Raw genomic sequence first — 17,526 nt, 5'->3', positions numbered from 1 at the left:
AGAGTGATCAAAACAGATCAGACATTTATTCATTTATTTATTTTCTAGCGTCCCCTTCACTCGAGATGAAAATCTTTCTTTTATCCAACACACTTTCAAGTGAACTAACTCCGATTCCATCACTTGAATGCGACAATTATTACAATCTAAGACAATGAGAACAAAGTATAGTGGAACGATCTTTGTTCGTGAATGAAGATTCTCCTCCACTTCCAAATGTGGAGTGTTATTTTTTCCTCGATCCAACTATAGGAATGCGTAGTTACCTTATCCACTGGCATAATCGAAATGTGGTTTCTCGGATGAGCCTCCAATGATAGGACTTCCGTACCCTTTGCCAGGTTCTCTGGCACTCTCACGAACTTCAGATACTCCCCCACCGGATAGAACTGACATCCTGCGGTCAGACAACCAACAGAAAACCACTGAATTTATTTACAAACTTACCTATTATTATCATCGATTACATATATTAATTTACAAACTTATTATTACCGATTATACCTATTAAAACGATTTTACTATGTTTTTAACCAATACCGAGATTGTGTCTCGTGAAATCGTATCGTGGAACTCTGAGAAGGAAAAAAATTCTACCATAAGTAGAACAATGTGACTTTTTTCGACTTTATGCGAGATACCGTTGGAATTACAATTAGAAGAAAAAAGAAATATTATTTTCACTGAGATATAATATTTAATTTTTGCTAATCGTGTTGAAACAAATGGAAATAATGTATGCACTCGTGCACGAAGATAATGCAGTATAGAATTAAAGAAAAATTCTTATCTAGAATGTCCACTGCGATCTTACTAATTTGTGTATATTTCAACAAACCGTGTAAGAAATGAGAAGGGACAGCAACTACATCCGCTGTAACAAATAATAAAATTACAGAGAAATTTCGATCGGTTTCGGTATTAGACATTCGTGATCTTCTTCAATTTGCGACGACACGCAAACAAAACTATAATACACTGTATCTCGTAACTTGAATTGCAATTCATAGAGGGGACGGAATACTCTCTAATAGTCATTTGCAATTAACTTTTTCCAATTTCACCGTTATCGATTTTTAGTCACATAATTGTTGCACTCGTTGTCGTTCAAGCGTTACCGTTTCTTGCCAAACGAACCAGATTTTCATGTACGAAAGGTTAATCGTAACATGCAAACCTACACAGCCCGTAACCATACATTTACGCACGCAATAAGAAACACGTTTCGCGCGCAAAAAAATTGGAGAAATACAGAGTTTACTTTTAAGTGAAAGGGCTCTCGGGATCATTTACATATTAGTGGGTTTAATTTGGCTATCGAATTTTATAATGTTTCGAGATCGTAAACCGTGGCGAAAAACACGCTCGAAACATTGCGCGTTGAAATATAAAATCATAAATTTGCTCACTTTCCAGAGACGTTTTCCACAAGGAACATTCGTTCAAGTATTATAAAATGATTGAAACATCGCTTCGTGGAATTACAGTAAGACGAAATTTGCCTATTCAAATGCATTACATCAAATATCCATCTTCCTTTTGTACAAATTTTTATTCGAATAATATTACTTTCAACCACTGATAACTAACTGATACTTTTCTACACGACTATTCCCATTTACTTCACTTATATAATACGTTCTTCGACACACTTTTACTTACTGCATATCGAACTCTTTATTTTATTCCCGAAGTAGACCGAAGAAGCAAATTTTTGAAATGAAGAACGAAATTTTTAATAATTATATTACGAAAGGAATAATTGTTACGGAAGAAATAATGAAACAAATAGCCGAATAAATGTACAACTCCGTTCGTTCGACTACTTTCGTTATAAACGTAACGAAATTCGTTTTAGTCGGAGTTGAGTAAATCGTAGCCCACAATTAAGTAGCACAAGTTGTTCAAGCGCGCGCATATCTCATTCGGAACGTCGATAACTGTCAGAAGTGTCGGGACACGTGCGAAAACTAGTTGGCAACATTTTCCACAGACAGTCCGTAAAAAGTATCGCTGCGATTCGATAACACGATTTTTCCCCCTTCTAATATTTCTCGACGATTGGAGCGGTTCAACGTGCCGTAACGCGGGGCAACGTAATCATGTTTTTTCTCGTCGTTCAGGAAGCGTTCGAAAGGTCGACAGTTATCCGCCGCGAAATGCATCCATCGCTGGCCTCGCGCGATTTTCCTACAAGAAACCAGACAATTTGTTATCGTACAGAGTCCCGTGGAATACAAAAATCTCCCTCGGTGTCTTTACGCGTCGCGAACGAGACAAAAGAAAAAAAATTGTCCGTGTAATTGAACATTCTTGTCAATCCTATTCCTGATCACGGGAAAAGTGATCGTTAGAAATGTCAAACATCCACGAGGAAAGTTCACATCAGGAGGTGTCTGTTGTATTATGTCAGACTGGACACTTTCTCTTGTGGTCCATAAATCATATATCGAAATACTTAGCTAAGTATACTATCCAAATGATGGTTCTGGGCTCTCTGGTGTACTATCCGAGCAATGCAGTCCAGAATCGCGAAGAGTTATCTGAAGGGACGAGATGAAAAATCGCTCGAGAAAGATAACACAAAGAGACAAATGACACGAAGGAAGATGAAGGAATGATCGAGGAAGATGAAGAAGAGAGTCATCCAAGACACGTGAGTAAGAAGAATGACAGAAAAAGTCACTGAAGAAAGATAACAGAGAGAATCATCCAACAAGGATGGTATAAAGAGTCACCCAAAAAAGATGACACAGCGAGTCACCCAAGAATGATAATACAGAGAGTGAGCCAAGAAGAATGAATCATCTTTCTTGGGTATGAATATCAACTGTCGAGCACGAAGTAGTTGTACTCTAGGATCCTAAAAAGGGATAACTTCAACACCTTCGAACGACACCTGGTCCGTTTTAGAATACATAGTGAATACTTTAGATAACATAGCGAGTCACTCAAGAAAGATAACTTAGAGAGTCACCCAAGAGAGATGATACAGAGAGTGAGCCAAGAAGAATGCACCATCTTTCTTGGGTATGAATATCAACTATCGAGCACGAAGTGGGTGTACTCTAGGATCCTAAAAAGTGATAAGTTCAACACCTTCGAACGACACCTGGTCCGCTTTAGAATACGTGCTCAAGGCAATGTAATCTTCGCTAAATGTTCTTCTTTCTCTTACTAACACTTTCCATCGCGAAATTTTCTTCTTTTTCTTAGAATTGAGAATACATAGAAGGATGTCCCATCGCGATACCTTCGCGTTTCTAAATTATAGAAATAGCTGATAATGTAAATCTTTTCCACAACTTCACAATAATCATAATAATTATAATTTCCTCCTTAACCCTAATAATTATATTAGACATTCTCATAGAAATATTGCTCCTGACGTTGTAGAAGTTTCGTACGAACATGCGACGAGATGAACAGAGAAACGACGACACGCTGTACCGTGGAAATATGTTTCGCCGGCAGTAAACCAGCCGCGCTCGTGCCGTGGTTTTATTCGCGTCGACGTGCAAAGTGCGAGGCTCATATTTCAAGCAGATCTGTTGAATCCAGTTCGCGGGTAGACCGGCTAATTAGCCCGCGTGGGCTGGACGAGAGCGTAAAACATTGTTTCCGACTGCGAAAGGGAAAAGATCGAGGGACGATACGGAAACACGTAGGTAACCCGGCAGTGGAGGATGTTCGTGTCTGACCGTGGCCAGATGTTATCTCAATTTATTCAGGGACGCGCGATCATCGTGCCGATCCGATCTAGGGAACCTGCTACGGGTCGTAGAATTGCTTAGGGTTGCTTCAAACCGATTCGATAATCGCCGAGCCGAGAGCTTGCGATTCGAATCGGTTTCGTGAGATTCGTTTATCAATATGGACACGGAAAATTTTCATACTGAGAAGCATCCGTTAATTCCCTGCTTTCAAAGTAATTATTATCACGCCAGATCAAAGTAAGAAAATCATCTTGTCGGTTATTTATGTCCTCGTAGCGCGAGAAAGTCATCGTGTAGTTACTTACCCCGCTTTCAAGTCACAATTTTTCCACTTTTGTTCAAGTAATGGAATCATCCGGTCTACTGTTCATGTTTCCACAGCCCAAACGACCGATCGTATCTCAGCTCGAGATCGGTACATTCCCGCTTTCAAGTGAATCGATGATCTCGAGTCGTTCGCTCGAAAGCGGGATTCACTGTAGCTTACTTTCAAATACTTACATCGATTCAGAGCCTTCGGAACCATCGTTTTTGAGTTATCGACTCCAACACGAAAGTTCTTCAAAATTGTTCGAAACCAGGGTAAGTAAACCACGAAGAAGGTTTGCTAAATAATAATAACAAATTTTACGATCAGACTACAAAGTATAAAGAACAACCGTACATCTAACGGCGATTACGTAAACGCGATGGAAACGTTCGATAAAAGATCGCCGTGGTGTACTTTTCAGCCAACGAATAAACAATTGAAATAAGAAATAGAAACTTTCAGGTTACTCCTCTGTATCATCAATAGGATCTTGATTTTCTAATAAAGTGACCGGCAATCATACAGAAATCTATACATATACATACATATACATATATATATATATTGTTAAATAAGAACAAAGTAACTCGGTGAATAAAACCTGGTCGCCCCTGCAGTACATTTCCTACTATTAATACCGCTCATTAACGCTCCCTTCGCTTCTTCGGACATTTTAATGATGAAACGCGTCACTCATGCTCGGGTGAAAGAATGTTGAGCAAGAAAACCTCAGAAACGTAAATCACTTTCATTATCCCCCGGCAAGTATATAGGTGGTCCACGGTTGATTATTATTATCGGCCGTCTCCCGGCAAAGGTTCGCTAAACTCGTCGTTACCATTGGCCCCGCGGCGTGTTCTCTGATCGTCTACAGGTGTTTCCAGAATACACGTATCCCGTGATACTTTCACCGGGTCGCATGTCGATTCGAAACCAATATTTAACAGTCGGACACGCATCGAGTCGTGCGCCGCCGATCGATTCGGCATTCTTTTCGCGTCTGGTTTTTCCAGTTACGGACTATCGATTGTACGTCATAACATAACTCGTTGTTCCGACTGTAACGGTGCCTTTTAATGCAACATGCACTGACCGCAATGCAATGTGGCGTTATTGCGCTATTCGCGCGGAACACGTATAGACAAACGGCTCGTTTAAAAAGTTTCGACCAGAATTCGATTAACGATTTGACGCGTTCCTCGGCCAGATTGCACGCTTCGATTGTTTATAAGCGCGGTGGCGAACCTTTTTTCCACCGCCCCCAGCGTCTGACATCGATTATTTTTATACGCTCGTAAAAATTGGCTGATACGGTGCACGGTACTCCACTTTGTTCTCAAATTAAGTGTTAACTGTGCCACGTTACGTGTACACGTATCGCTCGACAAGTTAAACAAGAATAAACGAGTATGATAATGATGCTTGCTCGGAGCTTCGATAACGGTTGATTTGTTCTGCGTTCCGTGGAAACCGTGCTGAACGAAACTTAGAGAACGGGATGAAAACATTCGTATTATACGAAGACTTAAAATTTGTTAAAGGGTGTTACATGGAAAGTGTGTCGTAGGAAGAACTGTTGCAATTTTTGCACCATGTTGCAAGAGAGTTGAGTAGGGTAGTTTAGTTTGCAAGAGAGTCGTTTATTCGTTGACAATTCGAACAGTAAACGTTTATAATTTTATTGCATTCAGTTTGACGTTAGTGTATATTATTCTTTCATGGTCAGTAGTAGGCTGATGGTTAACTTCATGGTTAAAAGATCAGAACTATGGTAACTTGTCTCCCTTGTTTCCCAAATGATCACACTCTGGTTACTTTTGCCTGCTATTTAAAATAAAAACGTAACTAAAAGGAAAAAGATTTGATGGCATTCAATTGCTTTAGTACAAAAGTATCTGTAAAGATCAACAACCTGTCACTAGTAGACTTCTAGAAATAGTTTCAGAAGTAACAAGAGCATTGGAGCAGGTGTCATAACACCAATGTAACACTGTGCGTACATATGCATATTACATGAATTCAAGTGACTCACATTTACTCGGTCACGAACGATACTGGAACGTGTATCTGTCAGAATGTAATACGACTAACGAAACGATCAAAATTATGATTCATTGAAATATTTCAACACATTGACCAACGAGCGACCCGTTTCTAAATAACGGTTCAATTCGCTCGATTAAGGATGTGATACGCAAAATCTTTGATCCAAAGAAAAATATTCTAAACATCCCTTGACCACCCCTCGTGCTTGCAGCAGCGTTCGTACGGGGCCTAGTGTCGACTGAATTAGGTTTGTTAGTGGGAGCAATCGGCACTCGATTCTTTTCATCGATCATCCGGAGAAACCATCCACGGCGCATAATCCGTCGGAAATTCCGGCCTGTAGGAACTGTCAAACCGCTTGGAAACGCTTTTTCGAGGATCGTGAATAGACGGAAGAAGGGCCGCGGCCGTTCTAAAAGAAATCCCCTCGCAAATCTCGTTCTTCCCTCTGTCTCGTCGCCTCTATCTTCTTTTCCCTCTTCCTGTTTCACGTTTCCCCTCGCAGCCTTGTTCTCGTGTTTCCTGTCCTTCTTGCTCTCTTTCCCTCTCACACTCGGTCTGTTTTTGTTCGCCACGAGTCGATTCGAAAAGAATTACTTTCCAGAGACGACCGAAAGAAACGTCGGAGACGCGGAGACCCCGTTATACATCTGTTGCGACAATAGATGCATGCCACACGACACACGTGTATGAGTGCATACATATTTATAGGTCTCCGTGCACGCCGCAACGTCAGATCGTACAGAGTGGTCCGGAATTTCCCGTACAAATTGAAATTTTTCGAAAAGATGTCGAAAATGTCGTAAATGGACTGCGCGATGTTCACGCGCGCTTTACGTATGCAAAGAACATTTGCATACACGCGAGGTAAATATCCACACACTGTGGTACGCAAAATATGCAAAAGGCGCAAATAATATACCCTGTCGAACATTGCGTGAACTGTTGTCACATTTTGGTAAACTTCGACAAGTACTTTATTTTGAGATCAATTTATTTGAATGCGAACTCGTAATTGTAATCGAAGAAACGCGATAAAGGAAATGTAGTCGTTAGGATAGTTTATAACAATAAGCGTAGTTCCACGCGTTTAAAATATTACAAATGAAACGTAATACCGCAGAAGATCGAACCATGAATTGTCGGTTATTTTATGGAAGAAGAAATAAAGTTGTCGATGCGTTTCAACTTTTAATTGTAACGGATCTTCGTAAATCATTTTTTTAGGTTCGAAGATCTCGTAGATTTAGAAACTCCATTGTCGTTTGAGAACACCCGTTAGTTTGGGCTCCTAGAAATTAAGATCTCCATTCTTGTTTGACAATCTGTTTTAACGACTTCCTTTCAAATTTTATTTTCAATATACGAAAGACAGTATTACCTCGCTAGGTGACCGAATATTTCCCTCGATAACTGATCCAAGTTATCCCTGCCACTGCCACTCTAACCCGCCCATTCTCCTACTGTGGTTGAGTAATTTAATATACGAACATCACTGTTCGAAATTATATGAAAATACTTCAAACTGGCTAGATGTAAATATAATTCAGACGAATAGAATTCAGAATGAACAAAAGTAGTTTTCATCGAGGAATATTTTAGAAAATGACCAAGAAAACTTACTAAAGAATGTTATTAGTATACTAGAGATCAATTTCTCAGTTGCACACAGTAAATACACGACTCAACTTCAACATCTAATGAATTCAACTTTAGCAACGTTGTATAAAATACAATTTTCGAGGGAACCAAAGTGTTCCAATATTGTCGAGGTCTAGATAAGGTCTGATCCTCGGTCTGACCCAAAACGATTCGATATTCCTAGCAACTTCTCAGCTACGCACAGTACAGTGAATCTTCGACCGATCAGAAATCGACTTTAACACCCGACGAGTTTTTCAGTGATCTAAAATAATAATTTTACGACCCGATTCTTCTTTTTAGGTCAGAGGTCTGTTCCGATACGACTCCGTAATTCCTACCGAGCCCGATCTTTCCTTCTCCATGCGACACCATCATTGGACCTGACTTAAGTAGATAAAATCAATCATTGTGAAACAATCCCTTCCAATTCCATCGCCTACGTTCCACCAATCGAAGTCACTCGGAGTGACTCTCTCGTTTCTGATCTCCAACACCGAAACATCTGTCACCCGTGCTACACCACGATTCTGAAACACCCAGTGTATACAACGGAACGATTACATAACGAAACGGCTCGAAAACGCGCCACAGCCTGCGGCCGCTGCATGTGTTGTGTATCATTTACACAAGTAAGCTCGTTCCCCAAAGCTTCGACGGAAGTGGGACAAGGTCGACCGGGTTTTTGCACGTTTCCGCGCTTCCATCGGTTCGATGGAACTACATCGCGGACACAAGCGTATCGCTGGACGTGCCCATACATCGTTGGCCATAAGTCTGAGACACCCTGCGTCGTTCACGTGCTGGGATATGGCAAACAAACAACTGCGATTACAGTAATTGCTTTTCACCTGCATTCAGGACAGCATGGTATTGTGAAGTACTGTTACTGCACCTTTTGTTCATATTGTGCAACGGAAGCAACATCTTGCATTCGTCGATTCCTAACTGGCAAGATTTTAAATATTAATTACGTTAATATAACGGCACATCCAAGGGGTAGAGAATTATTTGTATATTTTCGATTACCGATTGTCGGGTCTGCTTTAATAGGTCACGTGTTGGAAATCGAAAATATCCACCAATGGTCCCGAGGTTTACGTGCTTTGTGAATTACACGTTCAGCGAAATAGGATTTTATTATTAATCTTTGAAATTTAATTTCTTCTCCTTGTTTGCGAATCCGATGCATTAATTATTGCACTTATGTATAACCTAGATACACGAGGAGTTCCGAATCACCACTTCAACGGATATTAAATTTTAGTACTGTTATGATAGATACCAAAAGCAATCCTTTCTCTGTCGAGCAAGAACTGTGTGTATGACCTATATAAGAGTGTCACCGTAATTAGATATACAGTTAACTTCCATCAAGAATCTGAGAGTCTCTTCGACAAAAAGACAATTGAAGGCCATTATGCACTGTTTAAAGTAGCGACGAGTTGGCATTTGTGGATTCTGCAATTTACGAAGACAGATCGAAACTTTAACATCAGGGTTAAAGAAATATCAGGTACATTTAACGTAACAATATTTTCTTGCCAAATTGCCCACTAATTCATCAGTCATTACCGATTGGTTACTAATAATACTTTATTAAGTAGTGAATCTTTACCGAGCAGTGAAACTATATTAGTAGATGGTACTTTAATTATTTTTAGAACTCTGTTATAAATAAAAATGAATTCTTTTTTTTCTTCAAAGAACAAAATAAAGGGATTCGAACATCTTGACATTACAATCATTGTTATCAGATGCTGCAGTAGAAGTTTCATAGACCTATTCGTCTGCAGTTCACTGTAAACTGATCTCACATCGTACACAGCAGTGTATATGCGTTTAAGTAGCTTTGCCGGTTTATGCGACAATGCATTGTCGGGTGCATTCCATCCCTTCTTGTCTTCCTCCCTTCAGGAATGTCCTCGTTAATTCAGGGATGAAAAAGGATCCTCGAAATTCCCGAGCGACGGAACTAAATACACCTCATGATCAAAGATCCTCCATGACCTCGATATATCATTATTTTGCAGTTTTTTAATACAATGTCTTGAAAAAAGAAAATACAAGGTTGAAAGTATTAACTACTTAGAAATTTAATTCGTATTTAGAATATAACACCGGCAAGAAATTTGAATACAACGATAAATCGTACCTGCTAGTTTATCATTTGTGTAATAATAGGTACAAGTTTTATGTTATTCGTACAGACACTTTTGTTACATTGTACTTTGCATTTGCTACATTTTTTTACGAATAGGTTTCATAGAAATGCAAAAGAAGAGTTTTTTTTAGTTATACGAGCGAACATTTATTGATAACAATTAAAAAATTTCATTAATAAAAGGTGAACTTTTATTTGTATAAATGTATCAAATTATCGATTAATTTAAATTTGAACGAATAAATGATAAATATTAAATAATTTGAACTTCGATTAATAAACGATTTAATACCGATAGGATTATCGAAATTCTCGTATTTTTATATTATTGCTAACTCATGGGATGCGTATGGTCTTTTGTAATTGCCTATATATGACTATGGCATGAAAATAATTAAAACTAACGAGGTAAAAACCAGGAAGTAACGAACTCTAGGAAAGTAGGAAACTTTTACTTTTGAAGAGTTGTCAACGAAATTACTTTCAGAGAACTGAAGAACAAATTACAACTAAAAGAAACACTCGTTTTACCGAACTTTGAACGAAAGCTTCGGTGAATAGAAAATTGGAATTACCTACCACAATTATGCACGTAGAGATTAATGCTCAATGTAATAAATAACGGTAGGTGCTCCTGAATATATGCATTACATTATATTTATGTACATGAAATATGTGTCTGAACCGCAACACGAAAGGAAATGAAAACAGATAAAAAAAACACAAATTATTGCAGAATGCTTTCACGATAAATTCAATATTTGATAATAAATTTCTGGGAGTTACTATAATAGATTTACCTGAGGTAATTCGATTAAAATTCACGTTATTAATTAAATCAATCTTTTTTCAATTTTATCTTATACTTTATTTCAATATAGAATCACTAATTTCAGATTAATTTGAATAACCACTTTTCTTTTGTTTTACTGTACCATTATATTCCTCTTACGTTTCATATTTTTACATTTCTCTAAAATATAAAATCTTCCTATCATCGGGACCGGTGCATCGAACCTAACGAGACACTGAATTAATTAATTCATTTGCGCTTGAACGAACGAGAAAAGATTCATTAACGGCGAACAAATTGCGGTTTGAATAAGAACGAGGCCCCGATCTCACGATCTAAAATCGTAACGATGGGAATCAACGGTCCATCTTTACGAGAAACAGTATTCCTTGAAGTGTCGTATGCAACAGTAGGTCAGGAATAGATTTATCTAAATATACAGGGTGCCCCATAATACGCGAGCCCTGGTTCTCGATACTAAAAATTGCATACCCTTTGAAATTGTTTTCAGCGAAAATTATTAAACGGGACGACCTTCTGTTCGTCACTAGTGCATACCGACAACCTACAGAAGAATACTGCACTTTGTCGATACAAACTATCCCAATTAATCATTTATCGTTTCACGTTTTATTTTCATTCCACGCAACCACGTCGAAACGTTCATCGAGCGTATACTCGATTAAAATCCTGTATCGAATTTCTCTCAAACGTAAGTTTTCAAATCGTGTCACGCGCGTAGATATCGTAAACAAACAACAACGGCGCGAACGTACCTGTCACGTGACCGATGTGAGTAACGAGTAGCAGAAAGATCGTCCCGGCGAGGATCAGCGGCGCGCCCAATGAAAGCGTCCTCCCTGATCGCGTCATTGTTCGGGGAGGGGTCCTCTTCTTCTTCTTCTTCTTTTTCTTCTTCTTCTTCTTCTTCTTCTTCCTTCCTTCCTTCCGTGTCACGGGCTAGCCTCTCGCATGTCTGAAATTATTTACGATGAGTCGTCGTGTACTGACAAACGGCTGCACCCGTTGCACCGTGACGTTTGCATCTTCGCGGAGTGAACTGGATGCAACGCGCGCCAAACCGTGACGGTTAGGGGAGATCGAGACGAGCCTCCGCGGCTTACGCTCGAGCAGGAACAACGAGGCGTTCCGTATCGCAATTAGGTTCGCGATCAGCGAGGTTAGGAGGCTCCTCTGTTTACAGTACCGGTTAGACTTTGGTCGGTTAGAAAACGATGTAACCTACGTACGAGGCGTAACAGCGCTCGCATTGAGAGGGAAGCGAGGCTGCGTTCCCCGTGCAATTAAGTTCAAGTTAAAGAGAAAGCACCGGGGGCACCCGCGAGTGTAATACATTCACGTCCGCGGCTGGATCGTGTAATTGTTCCCGCGGTGAAATTGTATAAATTAGGCAAGCCTTGTGAAACCTGTACACGGGCATGGTAAAAACCAATGGAATGCGTGAAAATGAAATTGTTCGCGATGGTCGGCCGGCGTGATGGGAAAATTGAAATTGAACGAAGTTGAGGATTACGGTACGGTTTGGTATCGGGGCTCGTGCGTAGAATAAGCCTAATTTCGCGAGTGGACCATCGTTGGTAGTCTCGAGTCTCTCGTACAATGGGAGTACGTGATTCTTTCTTCGATACTGTACGGTTTAAATGTTGCCTTGGGGTACATTCTCCGCGCGTTTCGATTTTAACGATAAATTATGTTTATTTAACAACCTTTAGCATTCGTTGGCTGGAATTCCTATGGTCAGGTTTGATAAGTATGCACGGCTGACGACTATAGGCGTTCAGATGTGCAAACTGAAGATTCAGTTATAAAGGGTGTAGAGGTTCTTTCTCTTGTTTGTTGAAAATTCTTATTGTACGAAGGTTGTGGTACTTTACGTGCAAAGTGAACTACGAGAAACGAGAGTTAAGAAAGTAAATCGAACAAAGAGGCGAGCTGTAGCTGAAACGTTTCTAAATGTAATTATTTAAAGTGTCCAGATCGACTTTTAAAGAATTGCTTAGCTAATCGAAATTAATTAAGAGTACAATTTGAAATAGTTGTCAACATTATGTATATACCCCAATTATTAATTTCTTTCAATTACGTGCATAGAAAATTAGTCGCAATGAGGAAGAAAATGATTAACGAAGTGTAAATAAAACGTGCAATGATCCATGAGTTGAACAAAGGTGTGAAAGTCACAGAAGCTGTTTAAGCAATAAGCGAAACTCGAGGAATTGTGTTCAAATTTTCAAGAAAAGTGATTTCAATCTCTCGGTCAAAGATCAAGGTGCAGATTTCATTACATTGAGTGTGAGAGGTTTCAAAGTTCAGACTGAATGGCTCGAAGTTTCTAACATTGTTGTAAACAGACTAGCTAAAGACGTTTGTGTAAAATAAATGAATGGACAAACGAAATGTACGAATACTACGATCAGAAGAAACAAGATGGTGCTTCAAGGTCAACAACAAAATTAATAATAACATCCACCGTCTGTTAAAAATAATTTATAACGGGCACAGATTAATTTTTCCACAAAGGACGAACGATGATTAAAAAATATGTATATATAATGCGTAACGGTATAAATGTTAACACAATCACTCTTTCCTATGAAACCTTTCCGTTCAAACGAAACGTGAAATGGAGAATACTTATTACGTGTCTGTACGATGCAGAATTTTATTTAGATAAGTTGAGCGCAAGTACGTTGCAAAATTACGGCAACATTTGCGTCGGAGGGAATGTTAAGAACTCGGCGACAAATTATCACGAAAATCTGTGTCGACGTTTTTGCACGCTACGATTTCACTTTCGACGGTGCTAGTGACCGTAACTCGAACAAATTGGCGTTACACGAGTCGCGGCTGTCAATCAATCTGACGTACTCCGGAAAACTCCGGAATAGATGGAGAACTTCTGTACGATTTCGGAAAAGAAATCCAATTTCTTTTTTACCATTATCGCCGGTCGACTGCCTTCATCTTTCTTAATTTCTCGATTGCAATTCATACTTTGCGGAAAGAGATCCTGATCATTTATTTACGGTTAGATATATTCGGTGAAAGGAGGCTTAAACGAACATTCGGATCTGAAGGTAATACTTTCCAAGACGAATGAGAAATAAAGGTTTCGATAGCATAAAATATGTAACAAAATTTGATTTTATTCGAAAGAATTTAACGTCTTTATTACGCAGAATCTTTTGCATTGAGAACAATTTAACCAATTGCACGCGACTAGTATTATTTGGATTGTTGATTAAAAATTGTAACCCAAGCCCTTTATCAAATCCAGCAAGACAATTTATTTATCATTCTCTCCTCTAATAATTCAGAATATCGCAACACAAGAATTTGCACAATATCGTATTTAAAATCAGTTACGAAAATATATTATAATAAAACATTTCTACCCCCAACTGTATATTCCTCCGTGTTACTCCACTCGTCGCCGTTTTGATCAATCGTACAAGTTAACTCAGATTACGTTATACAACTCCTAGAATTTGTATTATTCTCGTTCATAAAAAATCCTGAATCTGGCGCAAACATTGATAAATATAATACATACGCGAAACCCCCATACTAAAAAGTTTTATAGTGTCTTCGATAAAAAATCAGGAAGGAGTCGATCAGTTTTTGAAAACACGCTGCAGCTAAAATTATCCAACTCCTGCAATTTGTATTATTCTCGTTCATAAAAAATTCTGAGTCTAGCGTAAATATTGGTAAATACATACGCAAAACCCCCATACCGAAAAGTCTTGTAGTGTCTTCGGAAAAAAATCAGGAAAGAGTCGATCAGTTTTTCAAAACACGTTGCAGCTAAAATTATTCAACTCTTGCAATTTGTATTATTTTCGTTCATAAAAAATTCTGAGTCTAGCGTAAATATTGGTAAATACATGTGCAAAACCCCCATACTAAAAAGTCTTATAGTGTCTTCGGGAAAAAATCAGGAAAGAGTCGATCAGTTTTTGAAAACACGCTGCAGCTAAAATTATCCAACTCTTGCAATTTGTATTGTTTTCGTTCATAAAAAATTCTGAGTCTAGCGTAAATATTGGTAAATACATACGCAAAACCCCCATACCGAAAAGTCTTGTAGTGTCTTCGATAAAAAATCAGGAAGGAGTCGATCAGTTTTTGAAAACACGCTGCAGCTAAAATTATCCAACTCCTGCAATTTGTATTATTCTCGTTCATAAAAAATTCTGAGTCTAGCGTAAATATTGGTAAATACATATGGAAAAACCCCCATACTAAAAAGTCTTGTAGTGTCTTCGGAAAAAAATCAGGAAGGAGTCGATCAGTTTTTCAAAACACGCTGCAGCTAAAATTATTCAACTCTTGCAATTTGTATTATTTTCGTTCATAAAAAATTCTGAGTCTAGCGTAAATATTGGTAAATACATGTGCAAAACCCCCATACTAAAAAGTCTTGTAGTGTCTTCGGAAAAGAATCAGGAAAGAGTTAGAATACCGGAGTTCCCCCATAAGTCGCAAATCGCTCGACTTGACCCTGATGAAGCGCGGATGCGGACGAAATCGAGGAAGAGCGCAAACGGGCGGAGAAAACGGGGGAAACAGCGAGAAAGAGAGTGGAAAGGAGAGAACGGGCACAAGTGAAATACCAAACCTACTTTAAAGTAGCGAAGGAATGAAAGCTGTATAAATTTCAGCGTTCCAAGTGCAAGGACGCCGCGCGGCGCTTTCTACGGGGACGACGCGATCCGATTACTGGACATGGAAGAAAACAGAGTCGGCTCTGGGAATCGGATACGCCGTTTTAAGCGAATTCTTTCAACGGGGGATTATTATCGGGGATTCCCGGTGATCCCCGACTCACCGCTCGCGAACAAAGGGTAAGTTTCAGGACGATTCTCGCGAAACGAAATGGACGACATTTGTCCTGGTCCCGCGTTCCTTTTTCAACGAGACAATGGAGCCTGCTTCCACGTGGATACTTCAAGGATACTGATTAACCGCGTGCGATCAACTCACTTCGTTATTTGTCTCGGCTTTTTTCGCCCCTCGCGGGTCCGGTTCGAACGACAAGAATTATTCTCGGGACGATGGAACGATCAATCTTGATCCGTGTCAGCTTCGATGAGTAGCTTCTATGGGAAACCGTGCATGCACGGGTCCGTCGCGGAGAGGAGGAAAGAACAATCTCGCGATAAAGGGGAATATGGTTGCAAGTAGAATGTGGACAACCGTAGGTTAGCCTTACGAAGGCTGACTGAGAACTTACCGAACTTAACCGCTCGGAAGGTCTTTTTTTCTTCGTTGAATACACCTAGTCTTGCCATAAATTTCGTTCGCGACTGTATCGGGAACTGTGGTAAGAAACGAATGCGAGAAAGTGCGAGGTTGTCCCTTGTAATCGCTGGTATGTTTATTTACATTCTCGAGCCTCGACGATTCTCACCTCCCGTTCGCCATTTGTTTACAACCGCTGACTCGATCTTACGTTTCGTTCCTACAGGATGAACATTTACGCGTTTGTAACACTGTACCTTCGATGATCATTTTTTTAATCGTACATATATTTATTGTACTAGAAACAAAAATAAAGATGAGAAAATTAACGCGTTATTCGTTGATATTGAACTATATTTGTATATACCAAAATTTTTTTTTATACAATACCATTAGTCTAAAGATTCAATTTACTTCGTGGATTTGGTTCTTCTTCCTTTCGACGCGTTTTCCAAAAGATGTTAAAGAAAACGAGCTGAAAAACTCGTAGAAATTTGTCGACAGCCGATTGGTCGCGTCGTTTGCAAGTCCACGTCGCCGAATCGTAGCGTTATTTTTATTTTATTGGGTTGTTCGGAAAGTCATTTTGTTTTTGTCTTTTTTGGTGAAAATGAAACACAATTTTTTTAGAGTATACAAACATTTTGTTAAATTATATATTCTCCATTTTGGAAAACGAAATAAATTCCCGAACAACCCAATATTTTCAAGCGAACTCTGACCGACCGGAAATGTTTTTTTTCTTTTCGTACAAAAGCCCAATACTTGTTCCGAACTCACGACAGGGCCGTATAGACGCTGAAGAAAAGTGCGAAGTGAAGATGCGATGAGAGGGGTTAATAAGAAGCTTCTAAACAGCGCAACGACACTTCCGTTCCAGTCGACAGAGACCAGGAGGCTAAACTTTCGCTCAATTACGTGTTTCGTGTTGCGCGAGTGAACGGTATCTGTCTTAATGGCGCGAGCGTACGCCTTGAGTCGTGTTATCGAGGGGAACCGTAACGCGTTAAACTGTACACCGAGAAACCTCATGGTTTTTTACGTCTTCGAAGCATAGAGCCTTCGGTAGCGCAACACAGGGAGATTTCGTAACACGTAGGACTAAGATTGCCACCTGTCCACTCTCTTGACATCTACATCCGAATATCTCGATCCTTGAACGTCACAATTTGACGCATCTTTGATAAAAACTTGAGGACAAACGATACATCAACTTGGCTCCATCTACTCTACAGAAACTGCAAAACTATTGTCTAAAAGGAAGAAACTTAACCTCGATTATCACTCGAGTAAATTTCAGTTACTAGTGTGGTACACGCTTTTATGTGATTGCCAAGTAGTAAACAGTCTATGCACATTGCACTTTTAGGTTAGGTTGTTCAGAAACTGTAAACTAGAAAATTTTTTACAATAGTTTCGAATAAGCTGCAAATTTTATTTACTTCTCACTGGCGATTTCACATTTCTATATATATATATATATATATATATATATATATATATATATATATATGGATATAATTACCGATTGTTGGAATAAATTGTAAAATGTTGATTATCGTAACCCGGTGTTTAGGTTAACAAACTCGGA

General features: G+C 39.2%; 1 protein-coding gene across 1 annotated transcript in view; it reads right to left on the bottom strand.

The window, feature by feature from the left end:
* Cad89d (cadherin 89D) overlaps positions 1-17,526 on the bottom strand; it is a 50,684-nt gene that overhangs the window by 29,172 nt on the left and 3,986 nt on the right. Inside the window, exons 2-3 of the mRNA XM_076318002.1 lie at positions 11,447-11,646; positions 267-397 (exon numbers count right to left, since the gene is read on the bottom strand). Of these exons, the coding sequence (XP_076174117.1) occupies positions 267-397; positions 11,447-11,543 (228 nt within the window). The 5' untranslated portion in view covers positions 11,544-11,646. The remainder of the gene's footprint in view (positions 1-266; positions 398-11,446; positions 11,647-17,526) is intronic.

The sequence above is a fragment of the Ptiloglossa arizonensis genome, chromosome 8 (genome assembly GCF_051014685.1).
Source record: "Ptiloglossa arizonensis isolate GNS036 chromosome 8, iyPtiAriz1_principal, whole genome shotgun sequence".
Lineage (NCBI taxonomy): Eukaryota > Metazoa > Arthropoda > Insecta > Hymenoptera > Colletidae > Ptiloglossa > Ptiloglossa arizonensis.
This window is presented reverse-complemented; position numbering and strand designations above follow the sequence as displayed.